At 47.3% G+C, this 17,314-nt stretch overlaps 1 protein-coding gene across 3 annotated transcripts in view; it reads left to right on the plus strand.

Annotated features, from left to right (window-relative positions):
• Positions 1-17,056, plus strand: part of CMKLR1 (chemerin chemokine-like receptor 1) — a 55,215-nt gene extending 38,159 nt beyond the window's left edge. For 2 of the 3 annotated variants that reach the window (XM_038763915.1, XM_038763914.1), the window contains exons 2-4: positions 8,825-8,913; positions 12,652-12,735; positions 14,123-17,056. In XM_038763915.1, the coding sequence (XP_038619843.1) occupies positions 14,126-15,229 (1,104 nt within the window). In that variant the 5' untranslated portion in view covers positions 8,825-8,913; positions 12,652-12,735; positions 14,123-14,125 and the 3' untranslated portion in view covers positions 15,230-17,056. Of the gene's footprint in view, positions 1-8,824; positions 8,914-12,651; positions 12,763-14,122 lie in introns of all 3 variants that reach the window. The other variant, XM_038763916.1, reaches the window with a different exon arrangement.
• The last annotated feature ends 258 nt before the right edge of the window (positions 17,057-17,314 follow it).

Below are 17,314 nucleotides of genomic sequence, written 5' to 3' on the forward strand. Positions count from 1 at the left end.
GAGAGGTGACTTGCCCGAGATCACCCAGAAGACACGAGGCAGAGCCGGGATTAGAACCCAGGTCCTTCTGACTCCCAGGCCCGGACTCTATCCGCTAAGCCACTCTGGTATACCTTGGACTCCACTCCAGGAGAGGGATATTGGGATTTGGAAGAGGCAGAGGTTCTCAGACCAGTGTTAATGGAAGGATTCTGGAGTCTATTCTCTTTAGTACAAACTGATCACCCTGTAACCTCCCCAGCACTTAGAACAGTGCTTTGCACATAGTAAGTGCTTAATAAATGCCATTATTATTATTATTATTATATGTATATATGTTTTCACATATTTATTACTCTATTTATTTTACCTGTACATATTTATTCTATTTATTTTATTTGGTTTATATGTTTTGATTTGTTGTCTGTCTCCCCCTTCTAGACTGTGAGCCCCCCGTGGGACAACTTGATCACCCTGTAACCTCCCCAGTGCTTAGAACAGTGCTTTGCACATAGTAAGCGCTTAATAAATGCCATCATTATTATTATTATTTAGCGTTGGAGAGAGCAGACATCGTGTCTTCTTACTCCACTGTACTCTCCCAAGAGCCCAGAACAGTACTCTACACACAGTAGAAGTCTAAGCTTCTTGAGAGCAGATATTGTGCTGACTAACTCTGTTGTACTCTCCCAAATTGCTTAGTACAGTGTTCTATACACAGTACAGTGTAAGCCCCTTGAGGGTGAAGATCATGTTGACTAACTCTATTGTATTCACCCAAGCGCTTACTACAGCACCCTTCCCATAGTAAGCTCTCAATGAATAAGACTAACTGATCTATTGATTGGTTGACTGACTGTAATGGTGGATGACTGTAATCTGCAGGTGTTCTCTGTCCTCCACCCCTCACCATTTTGGCCTCGGGAAGGGCTCTCAGAGGCTTCTAAATCTCAGTTTCAACTTTCCACAAGTTGGAGGTGGGGAGTTCCAATTCCTAGTCAGGCTAATTGCTAAGGCTTTTGGTTTCTGTCCGTCAATCAGGCAGTCGATCACATTTTTTGGGCGCTTACTGTGTGCAGAGCCCTGAACTAAGCACTTGGAAGGGTACAATACAACAATACACAGACATATTCCCTGCCCACAATGAGCTTAGAGTCTAGAAGGGGAGAAGGAAAGGCAGCAGAATAGTGGCCGCTCTTTGCGAGGGGCCAAACGCTTCTAGTTTATTGAGGTAACGGCTGCAAAAGCCCTTTGAAAAAAATAAAAGCAACAATAATACCACCTTCAGGTACAAGATCCTACTTCCCTTTTCGAGTGGTCTCCCCCATTGAACCGGCTCTCACAGAACCCATAGAAGGATCCTAGGGCCTAGAGCCTCACCGCAGCTCTGTGATTCTTCTTGGAGGATGGGGGGTTGCCATGGAAACTGATCTTTTAAAGAACTGCAAATATGGGCTGAGGGAAAAATCACTAAGGTACAATGGGTCTCTTAGATCTGCCAGATTTGTCTTCCCAAAATTGCGGTGATCTGAGGATAGCGTCCTCCTCCTCCAATCACCCATTTCCGGGTGAGGCAGGGGGGATGACACTTAAAGGCAATCACCTGAGAACTGCCCCATTCGAAGGGGAATAGCCAAAGATGCTAGACAGCTAGAAGGTGGGTGGCTTTGGAGAAGCGGTGTGGCCTAGTGGATAGAGCCCGGGTGGAAGTCAGAAGGACCTGAGTTCTAATCCTAGCTCCACCACTTGTCTGTTGTGTGACCATGGGCAAGTCATTTCACTGGTCTGGGCCTCTGTTCCCTCATCTGTAAAATGAGGGAACCCTGGTTCCCCGACTTGCCTGCTAGGTGCCTTTGGGCATGTCGCAAAATCTCCTGACTGATCCCAACAAGCACAGAAACTTGAACAACCCAGCTGCCTCCCCAGGGTCTCTGCCTCTCTACAAATTTCCCTGTCACTGGGTGTGGGAGCTTTGTGGAAATTCTGCCCCGGAAGAGAGCTAAATTGACTTTGGTGCCGAGGGCCAACTAACAGGAGTGAAAACATCTGTTTGGTCCCTCCTTGTCTGTGTAACTAGTCTGGCAAATAGATGACTTGCTACTTGATGACAAACTCATTCCAGACTGTTTGGGATGGAAGACCTCTCAGCTTTTCCATTAGCTCCTACATCTGCTCCCAGACCAAATGGCTCTTTAGAAGTTTGGAGACCAAACTTACCCTTATTTAATAACAATAATAATAATAACTAATTATGAGATGCAGCGTGGCTTAGTGGATAGAGCACGGAACTGGAAGTCAGAAGGAGCTGGGCTCTAATCCTGGCTCCGCCACTTATCTTTTGGGCGACTCTGGGCAAGTCACTTCATTTCTCTGGGCCTCAGTTCCCTCATCTGTAAAATGGGGATTAAGGATTTGAGCCCATGAGAAGAATGAGAAAATACATTTGCAATGCTCCATAAAGCAATCAGTGGTATTTATTGAGCACTTCCTGTGTGCAGAGCACTGTACTAAGCACTTGGAAAAGTCCAGTACAACCGAGTTGGTAGACACACTTCCTGCCCACAACCAGCTTAATCAATCAGCTGTATTTATTGAGGGCTTACTGTGTGTGGAACACTGTACTAAATGCTTGGGAGAGTCCAATACAACAGAGTTGCTAGACAAGTTCCCTGCCCACAACGAGCTTAATCAATCAATCAGTGGTATTTATTGAGTGTTTACTGTGAAGTACTATGCTAAGCGCTTGGGAGAGTCCAATACAACAGAGTTGGCTCTGTTGTATTGAAGTAGCATGGAGAAGCAGCATGGCTCAGTGGAAAGAGCCCGGGCTTTGGAGTCACAGTTCATGGGTTCAAATCCTGACTCCGCCAACTGTCAGGTATGTGACTTTGGGCAAGTCACTTCACTTCTCTGTGCCTCTGTTACCTCATCTGTATAATGGGGATGAAAACTGTGAGCCTCCCATGGGACAACCTGATCACCTTGTAACCTTCCCAGTGCTTAGAACAGTGCTTTGCACATAGTAAGCACTTAATAAATGCCATCGTTATTATTATTATTATTATTATGTTGAAGCAACATGGTGTAGTGGACCATGTTAGAGCGCAGACCTGGAAGCCAGAAGGTCATGGTTTCTAATTCCAGCTCCATTACTTGTCTGCTGTGTGAACTTGCCCAAGGCACTTCACTTTTTTGGGCCTCAGTTACCTCATCTGTAAAATGGAGAAACTGTGAGCCCCTTGTGGGACAGGGAATGTGTCCACCCCAATTTGCTTGTATCCACCCCAGAACTTAGCACAGTGTCTGGCACATAGTAAGGCACTTAACAAATAACACAATTATTATTATTATTCCTTGCCCACAGGGAGCTCACAGACTAGAGGAGGAGACACGTTAATATAGATCAACAATTTTTACTTTACAGACATATATATGTCTATATAAATATATATATATATATATATATACATATATATATATATATATATAGATCCAAGTACAATGAGAATCTGGTTCCATCTGCCTAAGTTGTTTCCAGCTGGCTCTGAAATCTGTCTTCCTGTCAGCATCCATGGGGATGAGTTGGAAAGGGGACTTTAAGTTTGTGCCTGCCTTTGATGTCACTGACCAGTCAAGAAGACGTGGACTCAGATAAGGATTTTGGCTCCATGCGTAGGGGGCTGGGGGTGTGAGGGAAGGGCCCGGGGATGAACCAGGACTAATGATGTGTGAGCATTTGGGAGATGATTGTAGTCTGGCTGACTGGAGCCTCCAAGTCTTCCCCTGCTAATAATGATAATAATGGTACTTGTTAAGTACTTACTATGTGCCAAACACTGATCTAAAACACTGGAGTAGATACAAGTCACTCAGGTTGGACACGGTCCATGTCCCACATGGTGATCTCACTCTTAATCCCCGTTTTACATATGAGGTAACGGAGGCCCAGAGAAGTGACTTGCCCAAAGTCACACAGCAGACATGTGGCAGAGCCGGGATTAGAATCCAGGTCCTTCTGACTCGCAGGCCTGAGCTCTGCCCACTAAGCCAAGCTGCTTGTCTGCATTGGGCTCTGTGTCCCCCCACCTCACATTCATGGATTGCCCCTCTTGATCCCCTTCTATTCTCCATCTATACCCACCCACTTCGAGAACTCATTTGTTTCCATGGCTTCCACTACCACCTCTAGGGGGGTGATTCCCAAATCTCCATCTCCAGCCCTGCTCTCTCTCCTCTCTCTAGTCTCACATTTAATAATAATAATGATAATAATGGCATTTGTTAAGCGCTTACTATGTGCAAAGCACTGTTCTAAGCGCTGGGGGGGATACAAGGTAATTACGTTGTCCCACATGGGGCTCACAATCTTAATCCCCATTTTACAGATGAGGTAACTAAGGCACAGAGAAGTGAAGTGACTTGCCCAAAGTCACACAGCTGACAAGTGGTGGAGCTGGGATTAGAACCCATAACCTCTGACTCCCACCTTCAAGTCATCTCCACTTGGATGTCCTCCCGTCACCTCAACCATGTCAGAAACAGAATCCCTTATCTTCCCCCCACAAACCCTGTCCTCCCCCTGACTTTGCTATCACTGTAGATGGCACCATCATCATCATCATCAATCATATTTATTGAGCGCTTACTATGTGCAGAGCACTGTACTAAGAGCTTGGGAAGTACAAATTGGCAACATGTAGAGACAGTCCCTACCCAACAGTGGGCTCACAGTCTAAAGGGATGGCACCACCATCCTTCTTGCCTCACAAGCCTGTAACTTTGGCATTATCCCTGGCCCCTCTCTCTCATTCAACCCCCATATTCAGTCCATCACTAAATCCTGTCAGTTCCACTTTCACAACATGGCTAAAATCTGCCTTTTTCTCTCCATCCAAACTGCTACCATGTTAATCCAATCACTTATCCTACCTTATTCTTCTGCTTTGAGAAGCAGCGTGGCTCAGTGGAAACAGCATGGGCTTTGGAGTCAGAGGTCATGGGTTCAAATCCGGCTCCGCCAACTGTCACTTCACTTCTCTGGGCCTCAGTTCCATCATCTGTAAAATGAGGATTAAGACTTTGAGCTCTATCTGGGACAGGGACTGTGTCCTGCCTGATCATCTTCTATCTACCCCAGGACTTTGTACAGTTTCTGGCATGTAGTAAGTGCTTAACAAATACCATTAAAAAAAGACCCGCCCCATCTCCACTCTAAGCACTCATGTGTTTATTAATGTATTTATGCTAGGCGTGAGTTTATTCTTTCATCCCTAAATATGGCATCTTTATCATTGCTTCCCTCGTTCCCCTCTAGACTGTCAGCTCGTTATGGGCAGGGAACATGTATGCTAATACTGCTGTATTGTACTCTCCCGAGCGCTTAGTCCAGTGCTCTGCACATAGTAAATGCTCAATAGATACCATTAATTGATTAGACTTTAAGCTCCTTGAGGTCAGGAACCTTCAGCGTGGATCAGTGGAAACAGCCTGGGCTTTGGAGTCGGAGGTCATGGGTTCAAATCCCGCCTCCGCCAATTGTTAGCTGTGTGACTTTGGGCAAGTCACTTACCTTCTCTGTGCGTCAGTTCCCTCATCTGTAAAATGGGGATGAAGACTGTGAACCCCCTGGGGGACAACCTGATCACCTTGTAACCTCCCCAGCGCTTAGAATAGTGCTTTGCACATAGTAAGTGCTTAATAAATACCATTATTATTATTATTATTATTATTATTGTGTTGTTTTTGTTTTGGTAAACTTGTTGAGGGCAGGAAATAGGTGTCTTGCTGCAGTTGAGAATTAGTGAGGCCTAGTGGATACAGCGCAGACCTGGGAGTCAGAAGGACCTGGGTTTTAATCTCGGCTCCCTGACTTCTGTGTGGCCTTGGGCAAGTCGCTTCACTTCTCTGGGCCTCCTTTACCTCATCTGTAAAATGGGGATAGAGACTGTGAGCACCATGTGGGACAGGGACTGTGTCCAACCAGATGAGCTTGTAGCTACCCCAGCGCTTAATATAGTGCCTGGCACATAGTAAGCTCTTAAGAAATACCTCAATTATTATCATTACTACTCTCTCAAGCACTTAGTACAGCGCCCAGCCCTCAGTAGGTGCTCAGTAAATTACCATCAATCTCCTAATGGATTGTTTGGACAGAGACAGGAGGTAGCACTCTTGGAGCTGAGATGGATCATTCCTTTAGCTGAAAAAAAGAAAAAGAAGCAACTCTTCTCTGAGCTAAGCCTAGGTGGCATTCATCGCTAAAAATAAATATGGGGAGAGTAGCTGCAGCTGTCTCCTGGCTCCTCAAACTCCTTCACTAGCAGCCAGCTCCAGGAAAACAACAGTTGGCAAAGAATTCCTCATTCTTAACCATCTCCCCGAGTGTCTCCGCCTCGGATGGGCACGTTCTGTATCCTGCGGTTTGTTTGTGTTTCCTTAGTGTATTTTCCAGCACCTCCCGCTGGCTGAGAAAGTCCTGCGTGACATCCGGTCAATTAGTCCATGGAATTTATTGAGCACCAACTGGGTGGGGAGCACTCTACTGAGTTCCCACGGAGAGTTGGTAGGCATGATCCCTACCCACAGTGGGATCATGATCCCGATGATAAAGAGGTTTGGGATGTATAGGCTAAGCATCCATTGGTCAATAAAGCATCCTTTCTCCTAGCCAGAGAAATAAGCACAGACACTGTTGCTCAGTCAAAGGGGGACCCCCACTCCCCAAATGACAAGATGCTAAAAATTCCACCATTCTGAACTCTGGACCTTAACTCCCAGGCAATATTCAGGGCATTGTTCCATAGTCTGGGGCTTGTGTTCTTGAAGAATCTTCTGTTTTGGAAAAATCGACTTCTAGGAACCCGTGGATTCAATGGGAAAGATTGAGCTGAAGGATAATGACTGTTTATTGTTGTATCATCCTTTCCCAAACGTTTAGTACAGTTCTCTGCCACAGTAAGTGCTTAATAAGTCACTTAACTTCTCTGGCCCTCAGTTACCTGATCTGTAAAATGAGGATTAAGACTGTGAGCCCCACGTGGGACAATCTAATTACCTTGTATCTACCCCAGTGCTTAGAATGACGCTTGGCAAATAATAAGCGCTTAACAAATACCATAATTATTAATGATGATGATGATTATTAATAAATATTATTGAATGAATTAATCTAGACTGGAAGCTCATTATGGGAAGGGAATGTATCTGCTAATTCTGTTGCATTGTACTCTCCCAAGTGCTTAGTTCTGTATTCTGCAAATAGTAAGCGCTCAATAATTACCATTAATTGATTCATTCGTTCATTGATTCACTGCTTGGGAGAGTACAATACAACAATGAACAGATACATTCCCTGCCCACAGCGAGCTTCCAGTCCAGAGGATGACCTTACAGTCCAAATGGTTCATAGCTATCACCAAGACTGACCCCTGGTGTATACACTTATAACCTTATTTTTTAAAAATGGTATTTATTGGAAAGAGAATGGGATGGGAGTCAGAAGGACCTGGGTTCTCATCCTGTCTCCACCATTTGTCTGCTGTGTGATCTTGTGCAAGTCACTTCACTTCTCTGTGCCTTAATTCCCTCATCTGTAAAATGGGGGATTAAGACTGTGAGCCCCATATGGGACAGAGACTGTGTCCAACGTGATTTGCGTGTATCTCCCCCAGCACTTGGTACAGTGCCTGGCACATAGTAAGTGCTTAAAAATGCCACAATTATTATTATTATTATTATTCCCGGCCTATATGAGCTGACGGTCTAGAGTGGGATTTAAGCATTAATGTAAATAAATTATGGATAAAATAATAGTAATACTACAGGGATAGTATTTACTAAGCACCTACAATGTGCTAACCTCAATCTCATCTATCTAGCCATGGACTTCTCACCCACGTCCTGCCTTTGGACTGAACACCCTTCCTCCTTAAATCGAACAGACAATTACTCTCCCCCTGTCAAAACCTTATTGAAGGCACACCTCCTCCAAGAGATTTTCCCTGATTAAACCCTCCTTTCCTCTTCTCCCACTCCCCTCTGCATCACCCTGACTCACTCCCTTTATTCATCCTCCCTCCCAGCCCCACAGCACTTATGTCCATATCTGTGATTTTATTTATTTATATTGATGTCTGTCTTCCCTCTCTAGATTGTAAACTCACTGTGGGCAGGGAATGCACCTGTTCTATTGTACTCTCACAAGTGCTTAGTACAGTGCTCTGCACACAGGAAGGGTTCAATAGATTGGATTGTTCATTCATTCATTCATTCATTCAATCATATTTATTGAGCACTTACTGTGTGCAGAGCACTGCACTAAGCCCTTGGGAAGTACAAGTTGGTGACATATAGAGACGGACTCTACCTATAGAGACTGGGTATTTTGACTGACCGACTGGTAGCTACACAAAACCAAATCAAACCTAATCCCTGTCCCACCTAGGGCTCAGAGCTCAGTAGGCTTGAACCCCCATTTTACAGATGAGAAAAATGAGGCCCAGAGAAGAGAAGTGACCAGCTTGAGGTCACAGGAGTGGGCAAAGCGGCAGAGCTGGGACTAAAACCCAGAATCCTTGACTTCCAGGCCCCTCCTATCTTCACTAGGCCACTCTGCTTCTCCCTTCAAAGGGGGAGGGAAGGGAGAAGATCCCATGAGAGTCTCCTCGACTCTGACAAGACCCACCATGGGCCATCCTTGGAATGCTGGCGAGGAGACTGGACTCACCCCGGGAAAGGTCGACGAATGCAGCCTCGAGGTCTTGGGATGACATGTTTCCGGCAACTATCATGTGGGCAGAGATCTAATCTGCTCTGACACTTTTTTTCATCTGCCACCCCTTTGCAGTCGGTGAAGTTCCCCTCACAGGAAGTCAGAGTGGAGTTGGGTTCATTCTCGGAAGCAGGGCTGACTCGCCTGGTGTCTGTAGAGTGAATGTAAGTGATGCTCAAACAAACCAGTCCATGCAAAAATGGACTTTCTTGTGGTTGGGGAAGAGGCGGTTGGGGTGTGGGGGATGGGGTCTCCGTCTCCTAGAAGGAGACGCATGGCTGGGAGGAGAAGACGAAGATTTGGAGAGGTAAGTGAGAAATTTGTGACTCAGTGGAAAGGGAAGTCCCGAGGTGTAGTGGATAGGGCATGGGCCTGGGCCTGGGAATCAGAAGGCCATGGGTTCTAATCCCAACTCCACCATTCACCTGCTGTGTGGCCTTGGGTAAGTCACTTCACTTCTCTGGACCTCGGTTACCACAACTGTAAAACGGGAATTGAGGCTGCGAACCCCATGTGGGACAGGGACTGTGTCCAACCCGATTTCTTTGTATTTGCTTAGTACAGTGCCTGGCATGTAGTAAGCTCTTAACAAATACCATAATAATAATAGTAATTATTACTATTAAAGGGAGAGGGGTTGTGAGGCAGGAGAAATAGGGTGTAATCCCAGACCTGCCCCTGGAATACTGGGGGAACTCAGGTACTTCCTTTTTTTGAGTATTTACTGGGAGCCGAGCTACAACTAAGCACTTGGGAGAGTCCAAAAGAATGAGTAGACAAGCCCCTACAGTCAAGGAGCTTACAAGCTACTGTGCTTGGAGAAATGTAGTGAGTACCTGGGAGAGTCCAAAAGAGTTAATAGACCGGATTCCTGCCATCAAGGAGCTTACACTGTACTAAGTCCTGGGGAGAGTCCAGTAGAGTGAGCTGACACGTTCCCTGCCTTCTAGGATCTTACAATCTGCTGTGTTCAGAGCATTGTATTGAGCACTTGAAAGAGTCCAAAAGAGTTAGTAGACTTGATTCTTGCCCTCAAGGAGCTTATAATATAGCAGGGAAAACAAACATCAATCAATCAATGCTACTTATTGAGAACTTAATGTGTGCAGAGCACTGTACTAAGAACTTGGCGAGCACTTAGCTGTGTGACTTTGGGCAAGTCACTTAACTTCTCTGTGCCTCAGTTACCTCATCTGTAAAATGGGGATTAAGACTGTGAACTCCACTTGGGACAACCTGATTACCTTGTATCTACCCCAGCACTTAGAACAGTGCTTGCCACATAGTAAGCGCTTAACAAGAACCATCATCATTATTATTATTAAACTATAAACAGAGCTGGTAGACATGTTCCCTGCCCTCAAGGAGCTTACACCCTAGAGTGGAGGGACATTAAAATAAATTATAGGAATGGGGAAGCAACCGAGTATTAAGTTATCTTCACAAGTGCTGTGGGGTGGGGTTGGAGTGACACCCGTCTACAAGTTTTGTTTTGTTGTCTGTCTCCCCTTCTAGACTGTGAGCCCATTGTCGGGTAGGGACCGTCTCTATATGTTGCTAACTTGTACTTCCCAAACACTTAGTACAGTGCTCTGCACACAGTAAGTGTTCAATAAATACAACTGAACAATGAATGAATGATTCAGTCGATTAGATTTACTGAGCTTTTACTGTGTGCAAAGCACCAGACTAAGCACTTGGGAGAGTTCAGTTCAACAGAGTTGGGAGTCACGTTCCCTGCCCACAATGAGCTTACAGTCTCGAAGTGTACTCAAGTGCATGGATGACACAATAGGGAGGGGAAATAGCATGGAGAGATAAGAGATGAGTTGGTGAAGTTTTCCGATTTTACAGATGAGGTAACTGAGGCACAGTGAAGTGGGGTGACTCGTCCAAGATCACACAGCAGACATGTGGTGGAGCGGGGATTAGGAAGAACCCATTCATTCATTCATTCAATCATATTTATTGAGCGCTTACTGTATGCAGAGCACTGTACTAAGCGATTGTGAAGTACAAGTTGGCAACATATAGAGACGGTCCCTACCCAACCCACATCCTCTGACTTCCAGACTTGTGCTCTTTCCACTAGGTCACACTGCTTTTCAGGATTGAACTACTCAGTCGATGAACTTCTGTATCTTTACCTTAGGCCCTCCCTTTCCTCCGACCCCCTAACCCCAGGCCCTTCAGTCTGTCCAAAACACTCCAGGCTGGCTTTTTCCAAGGACTGAGAAGCCCACCTACATCTTCTTCAGAGATTCAGCCTCCCTCTGGCTTGGAACGCCCTCCCTCCTCAAATCCAACAGACAATGACTCTGTCTCCCTTCAAAGCCTTATTGAAGGCACATCTCCTTCAAGAGGTCTTCCCTGATTGAGCCCTCATTTCCTCTCCTCCCATGCCCTTCTATGTCACCCTTGCCCTTTGATTTGTTCCCTTTATTCCTCCCCTCCCTCAGCCCCACAGAACTTATGTCCATATCCGTCGTTTATTTATTTCAATTAATGTCCGTCTCCCCCTCTAGACTGGAAACTCATTTTGGGCAGGGAATGTGCCTACCAACTCTGTGGTACTGCACTTTCACAAGTGCTAAGTACACAGTAAGTGCTCAGTAAACACCACAGATTGATTGCACCCGGGAAATGCTGCATAAATACCATACAGAGAGATAGAATCCCATCAGAAATTCAACAAATCGATAAATCCTGATTCGGCTCCTGAATAAAAGTTTGGGGCGGTCCCAAACAAGTTGTGTTTGGGACTGACCTTTGATCTTGGGCCTTCTCAGCTTTAGAAATGCTGTGCTCATGGGATTTCAGTTCCATCCCGAAACAAGAAGTGCAGGCAGCCTAGAGACCATTTGTTTCCTCATCTTGGAGCCACTCTAGTTTATCAATCCTTGACTCACTGATGGAAATTATAAAGTCAGCGTTGGGGTGAACCTATGTTTGACCAGCTGTGTTCTAGAATCAATCTAGGTATCGACTGAGCACTTACTGTGGGCAAAAACCTAAGAAAATGAGCACTGTGGTATTTGGTAAGCACTGTACTAAGCACTGGGTAGAAACAGTGCTTTGCACATAGTAAGTGCTTAATAAATGCCATCAAAAAAAAAAAAAAGATAATCAGGTCCCACATGAGGCTCACAGTCTAAATAGGAGGAAGAACAGGGATTGAATCCTCATTTTGCCGATGAGGAAACTGAGGCCCAGAGAAGTGAAGTGACTTGTCCAAGGTCACGCAGCAGGCACATAGAACAGTGCTTTGCACATAGTAAGCGCTTAATAAATGCTATAAAAAATGGTGGAGCCGGGATTAGAACCCTTGGCCTTCTGATTCCCAGGCCCGGGCTCCAGCCACAATATGGTGCTGCTTCTATTCGGAGAGTCCAATAGAATTGGAGGATACTATTCCTGTCTTGGGTCAGTCAATCATATTTATTGAGCATTTACTGTGCGTGGAACACTGTACTAAGCGCTTGGGAGAGTACAGTACAACAGTAAACAGATACATTCCCTGCCCACAACAAGCTTTCAGTCTAGCAATGGGAACAGACCCTAAAATAAAGAACAAGTTAGTGTCCAGGGAAAGTGATTGCTCCCTTTTTTAAAAATGACATTTGTTAAGCGCTTAGTATGTGCCAGGCACTGTACTAACCGCTGAGGTAGATAAAGCTGATCAGGTCAGACCGTGTCCCATGTGGGGCTCACAATCTTAATCCCCATTTGACAGACGAGGGAACTGGGGTACAGAGAAGTGAAGTGACTTCCCCAAGGTCACAGAGCAGGCAAGTGGTGGAGCCAGGATTAGAACCCAGGTCCTTCTGACTCCCTATCCACTAGGCCATGCTGCTTTAGTGCTTCTGTGAATACCTAACCAATTGTGGTCTTGATCTTTGCAGGCCCTTTGAGCTGCCGTCAGGACCTTGCTGACTGAGCGGATAAAGTCACAGCTGCAGGGTCACAACAGGAAACTGAGTCAGCAGGTGAGGGAGACCCTCAAGGAGAAGGAGGTATCCACCCTATCCCCCTCACCCGTCTTCATCATCAATGAGCTTAGATCTGTTCCGATTAAGCACTTCATATTCAACCCACGCTCAGCCCCACAGCGCCAACGAATCTGTAATTTATTTGAATGTCTGCCTCCCCGTCTGGACTGTAAATTTGTCGTGGGTGGGAAACACGTCTTCCAACTATGCTGTATTGTTCTCTCCCAAGAGCTTAGTACAGCGCTCTGCCCCCAGAAACCTCTCACTAAATAGCACTGCTTACTTTGATCGATTGACCCAATAGGGATAGTGAGACTGAAATGGTAGACTTGGATGGGGAGGCAGGATTCGCCCAAAGAAATCTACTTTCCTGCCTCCAAGCAAGGGACTGTCTATATCATTCAGGTTGGGCAGAAATCTAGTTTTTTTCTAAAGACCTCTTAAATGCGTGTTCCCCGAGATCCCTTGGTAACTACTCCAGTGGTGAATAAACCAGATCATGATGAATTTATAATAAAGTCATTTCAGTGCCTTTCTCCTGGCCAGGGATTAGAGAAGATAAGATGATCGGATCAGACACAGTCCCTGACCTACGCAGGGCTCACAGGCTGGGAAGCAGCATGGCCTACTGGATAGAGCACTGGCTTGAGAGTCAGAAAGACTTGGGTTCTAATCCTGCTCTGCTACTTGTCTGCTATGTGACCTTGGGCAAGCCACTCAACTTTTCTGTGCCTCGGTTACCTCATCTGTAAAATGGGATTAAGACTGTGAGCCCCATGTGGAACAGGGACTGTGCCCAACCCTATTGGCTTGTATCTATCCCAGTGCTTAGAAAAGTGCTTGATGCGTAGTAAGCACTTAACAAATACCATCATCACCATTATTATTATTAATTATTATTATTATTAAGAGGCCAGGGGAGGCAGGTACCTTATCCCCATTTTACAGATTAGGAAACTGAAGCCCAGAGAGGCAGTGCCTTGTCCAAGGTCACAACAGAAGGCCAGTGGCAGTATTGGGTCTAGAACACAGTTTCCCAACTCCCAGGCCCTAGCTCTTTCCACCAGACCACACTGTTTCCCTCTAGTCCAGGAGCTCTTTCTCGTGGCCACCAAACGCTCTCTTGCCGCATGTGAGTCTCTTTCCTCTCTTTCGGCCCAGCTTAGAAATGGAAAACGGCAGAACCTTCTCCTCATAAAAACCTCCACAAACCCTTCACAAATTCGAAGCCCATAGTGCAGTCACCGTCCCCTCCGAGCCTCCCGTTCACCGATTCCTTTCGTTCCCCCCTCCCAGAATTCAGAGGGAGCAGACAGCTTCAGGGATGAAGTCCTGAATAAAATGTCCTCTCCTCCATCTCCGTCCCCCGCCTCTCTATTTTCAGAAAATGGCCACCGAAGATTACAACCACACTTGGTATACCGACAACTACGACCCAGGAGAAGACTCCTTTCAGGAAGTCACCGAAGAGGCATCCCCCGGCCACCTTGGTGTGGCCGGCATCCTTTCAGTGGTGATCTACAGCGCGGTCTGCTTGCTAGGGATTCTAGGAAACGGGCTGGTGATTGTCATCACGGTGTTCAAGATGAAAAAGTCGGTCAACACCGTCTGGTTCCTCAATCTCGCTGTGGCCGACTTCCTGTTCAACATCTTCCTGCCCCTGTACATCGTCTACACCGCCATGAACCACGACTGGATCTTCGGCACGGCCATGTGTAAGGTCAACTCCTTCCTCCTCATCCACAACATGTACACCAGCGTGTTCCTGCTCACCACCATCAGCTTTGACCGTTGCATCTCCGTCGTCTGTCCCGTCTGGTCTCAGAACCACCGGAACGTCCGGCTGGCCTACGGGGCCTGCGCGGTCATTTGGGTCCTGGCCTTCTTCCTCAGCTCCCCATCCCTGGTCTTCCGGGACACAGCCCTGGCCAAGGGAAGAACAACCTGCTTCAACAACTTCACCTTCTCCGACCCCCACCTAGAGGACCGGGCCAGCAGGGAGTCGGGCGAGCGGAGGCACATGGCGGTCAACCTGACCCGTTTCCTCGGGGGCTTCATCCTCCCATTCATCGTCATCACGGCCTGCTACCTGGTCATCGTCAGCAAGCTGAAGCGCAACCGGATGGCCAAGTCCAAGAAGCCATTCAAGATCATCGTCGCCATCATCGTCACCTTCTTCCTCTGCTGGAGCCCCTACCACGCCCTGGGCCTCCTGGAGCTCTTCTATCACGTGGTCCCCCATGCCGTCTTCAAGCTGGGGGTGCCCCTGGCCACCGCTCTAGCCGTGGCCAACAGCTGCATGAACCCCATCCTCTACGTCTTCATGGGCCAAGACTTCAAGAAATTCCAGGTGGCCATCTTCTCTCGACTGGTCAACGCTCTGAGCGAGGAGACCGCCCACTCCTCTTACCTCAGCCACAGGGGCGTCACGAAGATGTCGTCCATGAATGAACGGTCCGTTGCCAATGACAGGGAGACCAGCATGGTCTAAGCCCGGTCTGACCTCTTGGTCCCAAGAGGGTCGTCGGATTGGAGACCTGATTGGAGTTTCCCAGGGGGCCTCGTGGGCTTTGGGTGCCCAGGGCTACTGGACTCTGGCCAGGAAATGTTTGACTCCGATGGGGCCTGTAGGGCGGTGGCCTGGGGAGAACTCTGCCCTCCTCCCTCCTGCCTTTCCTCCAGGCCAGACAGGAGCTGATGGGAGGGTCACACCGCTGACCCGTCTGGACCGACACCCTTTTTCTGCCTCCTCCTTATGTCCAGGTTCCACCCTCTAAATGGAGCTGTCAGTCTATCTATCGGCCAGCGCTAGCTACTGGGAGCTGACTGTGTGTAGAGCACTGGACTAAGCACTCGGGAGAGCACCGAACAACCAAGTGGGTAGGGCCAACCTCTGCCCCCGAGGGGCTTGAAGTCCACTTCCCCCCAAGGTCTAAGAGACAAACCACCCACAGGATCAAGCAGGACTGTCTCAGAGCACACTCCAAATAATCCTGCCCTGGTCCGGCTTGCTTTCAATCGATGATATTTACTGAGCGCTGACTGTGTGCACAGCACTGTGCTGAGTGCTGGACCTTTGGTGGTGTTGGGGGCCTGTTTGTAGTGTGCCCCATCCCTACTGTTTCTGGGGGCTCCTTGAGGGCAGCCACAAAACTCTCCCACCTTCCCCTCTGCGGGTTCCCAGGACCCTAGGAGTCTCCGGGGTAGTGCTGTCCGGGTCTCTTCTTCATGCCGGGGGGCTTGGGTTCCGGGCTCTCTTGCCCCTCGGCCACTGACACTGATGTGCTGAAAGTTAAGGAGCTGAGAGAGAGGCTGAGCCCTCCACAGTGTCCCCAGTCAAACTGCATCATTGCATAGCTCCGATATTGACTCACTCCCATTTCCTCACACCAAAAATAGCGCTCAAATATTTCCTCTCCTTCGACTGTGAGCAGTCTCGCCTTGGGCTCATGAAGACAGCGGGACCCGAAAACTTTTGAAGACACACACACACACACACACACACACACACACACACACACACACACAGAGAAAAAAAAACTGAACGGCCATATCAGTTAGGAGATAGATCTGGTTTCACCCAAGCACAGAATGGAAAATGAAAACCTCTACCCTCTTCCTTCCGCTCACTCATGCCCATCCGGAGGAGGCCAGCCTTTCCATCATACATTCCCACCCCTCATAAAACTCCTAAACCGTCGGTCAACAATATTTGTTAAGTGTCTTCCTGCGGGCAGAGCCCTGTGTAAAGCACTTGGGAGAGTAGAATGCAGAGGGTAGCCACAATTCCTGTCCTCAAATTGCTAGTAGTCTACTCTGTGCGGAGTACACTTGAGAGTCGCGATCCCAGCCCTCGAGGAGCTTACGGTCTAGTCACTTATTTAAAAATTAAACTTAGAGGCAGACTTGTACGTGGTTAGGAAATCTATCAAGGCACCTAAATCTCCCTGCTGTATTTAGCCCAGTTGTCACTCCCTTTCTTCCCTGGGTATTGTTTTTTCCACAGCTTCTGTTGGAATGTGTTAAGGGAGAGTGGAAACACCCTTTGCAACACATCACAGATGTGCCAATGAGCAGGCAGCTACTCCCATATCCGCCACTTGTCTGCTGTGTGACCTTGAGCAAGTCACTTAACTGCTCTGGGCCTGGGTTCATCATTTGTGAAATGGGGATTCAATGCCAGTTCTCCCTCTTACTTAGACTCTTAGCCCTCTTAGGGTCAGGAACCACGTCCAACCTAATGTGCTAAACCCAGTGTTTGGTAGAGTGCTTAGCATGTAATAGGTGCCTAACATCATCCTTGGAGAAGCAGCATGATCTAGTGGAAAGAACCCGAGCCTGGGAGTCAGAGGACCTGGGTTCTAATCCTGACTCTGCCAGATGCTTGCTGTGTGACCTCGGGCAAGTCACTTACCTTCTCTATGCCTCAGTTCTCCTGTTCTCCCTCCTACTAAGACTGTGAGCCCCATGAGGGTCAGGGACAGGGTCTGACTCATAGTGAGCACTTAACAAATACCATAAAAACTCCCAATAACCACAATTGTCACTATTTATCACTAAACCGAGGGTGATAGAA

The sequence above is a fragment of the Tachyglossus aculeatus genome, chromosome 21 (assembly GCF_015852505.1).
Source record: "Tachyglossus aculeatus isolate mTacAcu1 chromosome 21, mTacAcu1.pri, whole genome shotgun sequence".
Classification (NCBI taxonomy): Eukaryota; Metazoa; Chordata; class Mammalia; order Monotremata; family Tachyglossidae; genus Tachyglossus; species Tachyglossus aculeatus.